The sequence below is a fragment of the Dendrobium catenatum genome, unplaced genomic scaffold (genome assembly GCF_001605985.2).
Source record: "Dendrobium catenatum unplaced genomic scaffold, ASM160598v2 fragScaff_scaffold_414, whole genome shotgun sequence".
Classification (NCBI taxonomy): domain Eukaryota; kingdom Viridiplantae; phylum Streptophyta; class Magnoliopsida; order Asparagales; family Orchidaceae; genus Dendrobium; species Dendrobium catenatum.
The window spans coordinates 989,465-998,556 of record NW_021318876.1 but is presented as its reverse complement, the minus strand read 5'-3'; the positions used below and the strand labels follow the sequence as shown (position 1 = coordinate 998,556).

General features: G+C 33.6%; 1 protein-coding gene across 1 annotated transcript; it reads left to right on the top strand.

The window, feature by feature from the left end:
- The first annotated feature begins 6,029 nt into the window (after window positions 1–6,029).
- LOC110101955 (heavy metal-associated isoprenylated plant protein 7) lies at window positions 6,030–8,422 on the top strand. Its single transcript, XM_020830070.2, has 5 exons — window positions 6,030–6,148; window positions 6,249–6,525; window positions 6,649–6,857; window positions 6,958–7,045; window positions 7,950–8,422. The coding sequence occupies exons 1-5, from the start codon at window positions 6,140–6,142 to the stop codon at window positions 8,411–8,413; spliced, it is 1,047 nt and encodes a 348-aa protein (XP_020685729.1). The 5' UTR covers window positions 6,030–6,139; the 3' UTR covers window positions 8,414–8,422.
- The last annotated feature ends 670 nt before the right edge of the window (window positions 8,423–9,092 follow it).

The window sequence follows — 9,092 nt, the reverse complement described above, 5'->3', positions numbered from 1 at the left end:
CAAGTATGGTTTTATTTGGGGTGACTTTTTTGATATTTTTTAAAGTAGTTTTTTGTTTGATAAATTTTTATATTAAAAGTTATTTTAGAAAACATTAAAAAATCGTCTCACATGAAACCTACATCTTTTTCATCTATGTATGTCTCGCTTTTACCGCATTGCCATCCCACTCTCCGTTCTTTCGTTCGTATTCCATCTCCACCCTCTCAAAACTAAGCCGGCTCCGTTTTTCTTATTCTTCTTTTTCCTACTATCTTTCTCATGCTATTCTCCTTCCAATGCTTCTACTATTTCTTGCCATTCATATGCTCCCACCCACTTGTCTTCTACCCTTCATATTTCACTATTTATTGGTCACAACAATCCTGATTTGAGGTGCTTCATATTTCACTCTTTCTTGCAATTGAGGCGGGCTTTGTAGTTTTCTTTCTCATTTTTCATTAAGTGTTGAGTCCCTTGATAGTTTAAAGGGTTTCTCTTTGTTTGATCATGTAAGAGAACATTGCAAGGGTGATGAGAGACAAGGAGATAGTGAGATAAAAGAAAGATCAGTTCTGTTTCTCCTAAAATTGCATAGTAAATTTTTTTGTGTGGTTTGACTAAATGATTTTTTCTATGTTTAAGGTTTTTTTCATATTAAATTCTGTTATTCTTTTTTTTTTTTCGCTATATTTTCTCTTTCTTGTTCTTGGTATGATTTACTTTCCCACATTAAAAAGCACAGTTATTACTAAAAATATAATGTAAATGACGTGAACTTTACTTATAAATTGAGCTTTATACTTTTATATGAGTGCAATAAATAACTTTTTTTTCATAAAGTGAAAAAAAGTATCAGATATGAAATAATAATGAAATATGTTATATGGAGATAGAATTAAAAGTCCATTAAAAATTAAGAAAAAAAAAAACACTTCAAAAATTATTGTTTAACAAAAAATTGAAAAAAAAAAAAAAAAACACTTAGCATGTGATAATAATACTCAAAATAGAGTGGGTTCTTATTTTTTTTATTTATAATTTTTATTTGATTACAATATTACGATGCCTCTAAGGTATTATTATTGGATAGGAAAATATTTTGATCACCTTATATCAGATATAATGCTTAAGGTTATGCATGCTGACCGGCCACAATTAAAGTCTCTGATCTAAGATATCTAACTCGCTGGTCAAAATTTTCAATAAAAGAAGGCCTAATATTTAATATGTTTTAAGAAAATTCATCAGATCAGCTACGAATTTAAAAGCTGAAATTAAAAATTTCAAAGTTAAATACAAAATCAACCAAGGCTTGATTGCAGTAAACACACAATCGAAAAATATTTTCTCAACGAAAGAAACCCAATGACATTAAAGAAGTCATATGAGTCTAAGGTTTTGTTTGGGACGTCTTTCTTACTGCTTCTTAAAGCATCTTTTTAGTACACAAACGAAATAAACTCTTACTTTCAACAAAAACGAGATATATAACATTAGAGAGATTAGAAATCTAAAGATTTAAAGATTAACACTAATGATCACCGCTAACAACTGTTGAAAAGATTATTGAATGCGGTGTCTGGACGGATCTGGAGGCCAATCCGGACACGCTATGTTACTAAATATGCAGTGCATTGATGTGGCGCATCAAAATTGACCTCCAAACATATTCGAACTCCACACAGAATAATCAAACAACCGTCGTGACATAACAACCGTTGCTTGATCATCATAATTTGTCATCACCTTATAGATCTATTTTGATCATTATTACTTGCCTATTGTTGCTCGGCCCTTCTAATCACCATGACTTGATCGTTGCCGCCACTTTTGAATGCTTCTCTCCAAATATTCTCCATTACATTCGCAGGAGGCCTATAAATTTTTTTCATTGTTGATTTTTCACAAAGCTGGCAGAGAGTACACTGTAATGGTTTGTGAGTCTCAAGAGGACACACTGCTCAAAATCATAGCTGCATGAACCTACTCATCATAAGCACAGCAGGTCATTATCATCCTCTTAATAAAGTTTCAATGATTTTATTTTATCAGCTTGACTTTATTGATAATCTTATCTCAATAAAGTTGTAATGATTTTGTTTTCTTTCTTTCTTTATTAATATTGGGTATGGAGCATAACTAGCCATATATGCAGAATGGCAGTCATTCATTCAACACTTTTTTGACTGTTTTTGATAAGGAAACCCTAAATCTTCCATCAATGCTCCACTATGAGCTTCATTCACTGTAATTTTTGTATAATCATCTGTCAAAAGGTTAGATATTTGAAATTAAATTGACCTTCCATTAAATCGACTGCTTATGCCAATTTTTTTGAATTTATTTTGATTTCAAGAATACAACAACAAGAGCTACTTTCATGAGAAAGAACTCTAAAGTAATGTGTACCAATCTTTTTATAATAACTTTAAGGAATGTCTTGAAGAGAAATAGTTTGGATATAAAAATTAAGATTTAGACGTAAAAGAATAAATTTTTTGTACAAAATATAATTTTGAAACTCCATTCCCTTCAAAATCATAGAAAATTATGATTTGCCTTCTTAAGTTCCATCTTTATTTTTTATTTTTCATTTAATTATTATATGTAAAACATCTCTATGAGGTCAGTTTAGCTTGACCTTATTATCAACAGCCAGGTAGAAAAATGAAGAGAAATTGCATTAAGTTTTTAAGAAGGTTAAAAAGACATATAAGTTACAATCTTCCTAATTAACAAAGTTGCTAGAGAATGGCCATGTATGTTCTTCAATTATTTTAGCAAGACTTTTGGATTTGTTTGGGACGGCTGTAGTGTTTTAGAAAGTTGGTTATGAAATTGCTTTGGAGAAAGCAACTTAGCTACTATGGTTGCAAAATATAGCTTTCCACCATAAAAATTTTTAAAGAACGGTGAGAAAGCAGTAAGAAAACAGTAGCCAAATGTAATTATGGTGGCTATATGAAAAGCAATGAAATAAAAAAGCTCTCCAAAACGAACACATTTTTTATTATTCATTTTATGTGAATTTTTTGTTGGAATATGTTCACAAATATCAAATAAGCGAAAGGTTTGAGTACTTTAAAATCATAGTTCTTATTTTCCATTTGCTCTATTGTCTTATTTCCACATTGGATAATATAGAATGAAGTTCAATATTCTTCAAAACTATGATTTCTCTTATACTCATTTACATTCTTATTCTAGTCTAAAAAAACAATTGTAAATTGTGCTTAGTGTCAAAACTATTGGGAAAGTTATTTATATTATTCAACTTATGGGGGTTATCATCAAATATAAGTACTTTATAGTAACATTCAACATATTCTCCAATTTTTTTGTTTATATTTTATAGACATACGTTTGTTTTTATGATATTAAAAGTTTGTCTTGAATAACTTTATCACGGTTTTATATTTCACATATCAATCACAATTTAGTTTAATAACCACCATCTTGTTGCTTTCTTTCTGTTTCTTATAAAATTGTGATGAAAAGTTATTTTTTCGCAACCAAAGTAGCTAAGTCACTTTCCCATAGTAATTTCACAATATACTTTAGAAAACACTGTAATCATCCCAAACTTACCCTAAATCACATGTAACATCTTAATTCTTCATAATAATATAGCATGTTCGATAAAGAGATTCAAAATACTTTGACCTAATGAGGTTCACAAATACTTCACATATGAAGAAGATAACATCAAGGTTGAATTGCTCATTTCAAAATAATGCATATAACCATGTACTCAACCCATAAAAGAGGTTCTTTTCTAATAAAAAAATATATTATACCTTATTAAGTTACTTTCAATTAGAATTATTAAATAGTTATGCATAATTATATTAGAGATGACATGTAATCTTAAAATTAATCAAATGACTTTTTATTATTATTTGTAATTATATATGACATTATTTGTTAACAAAATGAATTCTAACATAAGCATAATTAATTAGTATTTTTGATACTAAGCATATTTCTATAAATGCAGTTAGAAAAATATTATTTTTCAAGATTATAAATTTGAATTACATATTTTATAATTTTTCAATCACCTATATTAATTAAAAAAATATAGTATTTGATCAATTAATGCAAATGAATGCATACATTTACAATATGCATTCAAGGTTCAACTAGTTAATCAACTAATTGATAATGAAAAGTGTACCAAAAGTATTTTACTAATAAAAAAATCTTTATTTTTAAAATTTTCAAATAACTTAATATAAAAGGTGATGAAGTACGCATTATTGATTTGAATTTACATATGAATAACAACCGACTATACTGGCAAGTAATCTTCTAGACAAAAATTAAAAAACGAAGACATTTGATCAAGTAGAGAGAGAGCGAGAGAGATGAAAGCTCAAAGTATGTCAGAAATCAAGAAAATATCAAAAAGATTAAAAAAACTCTCTTTTCCATTTTTTTTATAAAACTTAGAGGACTATTAGAAAAGCGACTAAAAAAAATAAAACAAAACAAAAATCTCTTGCTCAATATTACTCATCACGGGCTGTATTTGACATGCGGCTTACTACTAGGAATCACATAACTAGTAGGAATCACATAACTCATTGTTCCTTACATGACCCTCTATTACAAGTCAACTCTCATGGGTGAATGCTTGTGACCACAAAGGGATAGTTCTCAAGATATGGTGTGTGAGACGAGTTGAGTGCTTTGACTGTGACAACGAGTTGAAGCACAACTTGTATGCCTCTAAACGTTAAGGAGTCCTTGAGGATAATGATGGCCGCAAATTGAGGATTGAACAAGTCTTGAGGATAATATCAAACTTCTAAGTTGTGCACTTCCTGCAGCTAGATCGAGGAACATCAATGCGTGTTTGACAGTATGAATGATGGCTAGTGGTCTCGAGAGATCAATTTTTATCGATGTAAGTGATTCTTGCGGGCTTGGATGAATATGCACGAATTTCTTGATGCACACATAACTCCCTGATTCAGTTACACATACTTGAGACAACTCCTTAGTTTGGAGACAGGAGAAATTATTCTGTGCGGACATCGAATCGACCGAAGGCGAATCATAAAACGTCACGTCTCTCGGTACAAAACGGTACATATAAAAAATAATTTGACACATTTACCTTGATTCTATGGATTAAGTTGGTTACATTTTTTTTTTTGCTAGTATCTTAATGCATGACATGACTATTTTGAGTAAGATTTCTACCCGAAATATGTTTGGTGCCTGTAAAATATCTGAACAAACCTATACCGATATAGGCACACAAATCTTCATTCAAACGCCAAAATATTTATTAAATGCGACCGTTAAGTGGAGCTTTCCGCTTCATTTTAAGGAAAGTCTCTTTATCCACTGTAATGTAGAAAATAAAAATAAATTTTCGTTAAACAATTCTTAGATTTTTTCTCATTTACTGCTGCTCATTTTTAGCAAGTACTGTAATTATTTCACGGCCTATCACTTGAATTTCCACAGCCACACCCAAGTTCACCTCCACTACGTGGCACCTTTCTAGCCATGAATAAGCGGGTGTTATTTGGGTGTATTGGTGAAGTCTGGAAAATGTCGAGTATCCATTTCACCGCGTATAACCCCGTATGAGAAGTCTCATGCATGTGGTTTTCTCTACACCGCCGGTACAGTTTAAATCGCACATGACGTTGGTCCCCATATTTCTAACAGGCTTTAGGTTGAAAATTGAGAAATTTACATCATTATTTTTTTTAAATGTGAATTTGAATTAGTTTAAAATTATTAGGGGGATAAATATAAAAGTTAAAGAGAAAAAAATTTTAATTAAAAATATTTGGATTTTAAAAGTAGAAGATATATGCTATTTTTTGTTTTAGAATAACGGTCCGATTAAGTTTTATCTTAAGTAAAAAAGTATTCCGCGGAGCAGATAATCCGTAATCGTAGGTAAAAGATTTTGGCACGTGCGATGCTCACACTGTGCACGTGTCCCCCACTTAAATTTCCATCTCCCGAGTAGCAACAGAAAGAAACAGCGAGTTGAGGTAGACGAGAGGTGCGCAGAGAGAGAGAGAGAGAGAGAGAGAGAAAGAGAGAGAGAGAGAGAGAGCGGGAGCGGGGGGGTTAGGGAAGTAGGAGAAAGCATTGCCGGAGCATCGCATCGCCGCAGGTGGAAAGGATAATGGGAGAGGTCTCATTCTTCTTTGGCGTCATCCCTTTCCATATTCAACTTCTCATATATAAATATAAAGTTCTGTTTTTTTATCGCTTTTCTTCTTGGTTTTGGGCAGGAGGGGAAAAAGCCAGAGGAGAAGAAGGCTGAAGAAAAGAAAGCTGAAACCAAGGCGGAAGGGGAAAAAAATAAGGCAGAAGAAGGGAGGAAAGAGGGTGGAAGTGGTGGTGTCGAACAAGGCGGCGGGGACGGGGGAAAGAAGGAAGGCGGTGAGGACGGAAAGGCAGAGTCAGCGCCGGCGCCTCCACCACCTCCGGAGGAGATTTTAATGAGGGTCTACATGCATTGCGAAGGCTGTGCCCGCAAAGTTAAGCGGAGTCTTAAGGGTTTCGATGGTATCTTTAGCATTGATTTTTACAGTCTTCTGCTTTCTCTTTTTTGACAAATCTCTGTTCTCTGTTTTTTTTTCTTCAAAGGTATTTTTATTTTATTTTTTTACTTTTTGTAATTTTGGTTAGGAGTGGAAGAAGTGACGACGGACTGTAAAACGCATAAGGTGGTGGTTAAGGGGAAGAAGGCGGCGGAGGATCCTTTGAAGGTGGTGGAGAGAGTGCAGAAGAAGAGCGGTCGTAAGGTGGAGCTCCTAACTCCCCTGCCTCCACCGAAGCCGGAAAAGAATGAAGAAGAGAAAAAGGAAGAGAAACCCAAACCGGAGGAGAAGAAGGAGGTTGCTTTGCTCTTTATCCTAACATTTCTAGAATACATATCACTCTTTGACTAAAATTTGTATTTTTACTGTTCTTGTGGTTTGCTTTCGTGTTTTTCAGCCGCCGGTTATCTCTGTCGTGCTTAAAGTCCACATGCATTGTGAAGCCTGCGCGCAGGAGATCAAAAAGAGGATTCTTAAGATGAAAGGTTTGACTTTTAACTCTCTTTCATCTCTTTCTTTCCATAACCTGTAATGTAGCTGGCAATCTTTAAATTTACTCCAGTCGTCTTTTCTTTTGGTTTTGGGATCTATTGGAGATTCTAATGCAGATCCTTATTAATAACTTTATTAGAAAGAGAAACTAGAACTACTCTTAGTTGAAACATCCTTTTCTTTCATTTAAATCTTCTTAGTGCTTCAGAACCCAACAAAGTTCAGATCTTGGACGTTCCAATCCTTAAGTTCGCCCCCTTCCTCTTTTACCCTCTGTTCTTATTCTGCATATCTCGATGATATGATACAATTTTCACATTATACAAAGGATAAAAATATGATTTTTGGTATTTTGTAAAAGAATTCCTATAGCTTTCCCTCTTTAAGGAATGTTAAGAATATATTTCATTTATTTCACAATTTTTATTTCATTTAACTCTTATTATTGATTATTAAATAATCCTAATCATTTTTTTTTCTTCCTGGTTACAAACCAGGCATTAATGATGCCAACTTGTTCAAAATACATTATTTACATGTTACTGTGCTTGAATGTCAAGCAGATTTGCAAAAGTTCTGGGTGGATCTGTCTCAAAGCTTGAATGAGCAGTTAATTACTTTATCTGAAATTCTGCTCAGATTTTCTTACCATTTTTTCTTCCAAGTTTTCTTTAATTTGCCCTCACAGGCATTTATTGAAAGAGATTCAAGCATCATTGTAGCCCAAATTTGCAGGTCGCCCAATTTTGATTGGGTTTTCGCAAATCGCTGCATGTATGATTGGATTTGTTCCATCATAATTGTATTTTTTATGAATTAAGTCACTCTTTAGTTAGTAAAAGGATAAAATTTATATTTTTCAGTAAGAAATCAATGACAATTGAATCCTGAAAGCAGGAGTACAGTCGGCGGAACCGGATCTGAAGGCCTCTCAGGTAACTGTGAAAGGCATAATGGACCCATCAAAACTCGTAGAATACGTCTACAAGCGAACTGGCAAACACTCCGTCATCGTCAACTCCGACACGGCCGAAAAAAAACCGGAAGAAGCCGCCGCATTGCCGGCTGACGGCAAAAACAAGTCCAGCGGCGGCGATGAAAAGAAAGCCGGTGACGTCGCCAGCGATGAGAAAAAGGCCGACGGTGAGAAAAAGGCCGAGGCTGGCGTAGTAGGGGAAGCTGGGGAAGATAAGGAAAAGAAGGAAGGTGTCTCGCTGGAGGATGCGGCGACCGTCGGAAAGGTCCTGGAGCTGAAGAAAAATGAGTTTTATTATTACTATCCGAGATACCCGACGGAGTATCAATCGTACGCTCCGCAGCTCTTCAGTGACGAGAACCCGAACGCCTGCTCTGTTATGTAAAAAAATTAAAGCAAGTATAATTTTAATAAGTAAGCTCTTTTTGGTTGTCGAATGCAAATCAAACTTATTTTCTTTTGCTGCAGATCTCTAATTTTCCTTTGTAATTACAGCCTGAATCTAATTATCTTTTCATATAAATTTATACTAGAATTAGTATTATATAACTTCCTGCATTTTTTTATTATGAAGATGACTAAATAAGTAGCTTTACGAGATGAGTTTGATGAGCTAACGAGTCAAATTTGAGTCAATTTCAACTCAATTTGTTAGTTTGTGAGTTGGTTCACTCGTCAGTTCATGCAGGGGCGGATTCAACTTTAATTTTTAGGGGGGCAAATTTACAAGTGAAAGTGTAATTTTTTTTTTCATAAATATTCATACAATAAAAATTATTCTGACTTCTATTTGTTCATCATTATATACTTTACAGATAAGTCGGGGGCTCAAGTGGGTAGCTTCTCATGGCGGGGTTGTAATAAATATTAAAAAATAAATGGAGGGAGGTAAATTACCTAAAGAATTATATAATAAAGAATTTTATTTAAGGGGGCCAATTGCCCCCCGGCCTTAAGGTGGATCCGCCGTGAGTTCATGAGCCCATTTGTATTAGTGGATTGAGCTCGAGTTTGAACTAAATTAATTAATTATGTTCAAGTTAAAGATGATTTCGGCTCGGTTT

Bases quoted from the DNA above. Each gene is read 5' to 3' on its own strand.
- LOC110101955 (XM_020830070.2), top strand. The intron at 6,526-6,648 runs GTATCTTTAGCA...AATTTTGGTTAG, and splicing joins GAGTCTTAAGGGTTTCGATG to GAGTGGAAGAAGTGACGACG. The intron at 7,046-7,949 runs GTTTGACTTTTA...TCCTGAAAGCAG, and splicing joins GAGGATTCTTAAGATGAAAG to GAGTACAGTCGGCGGAACCG.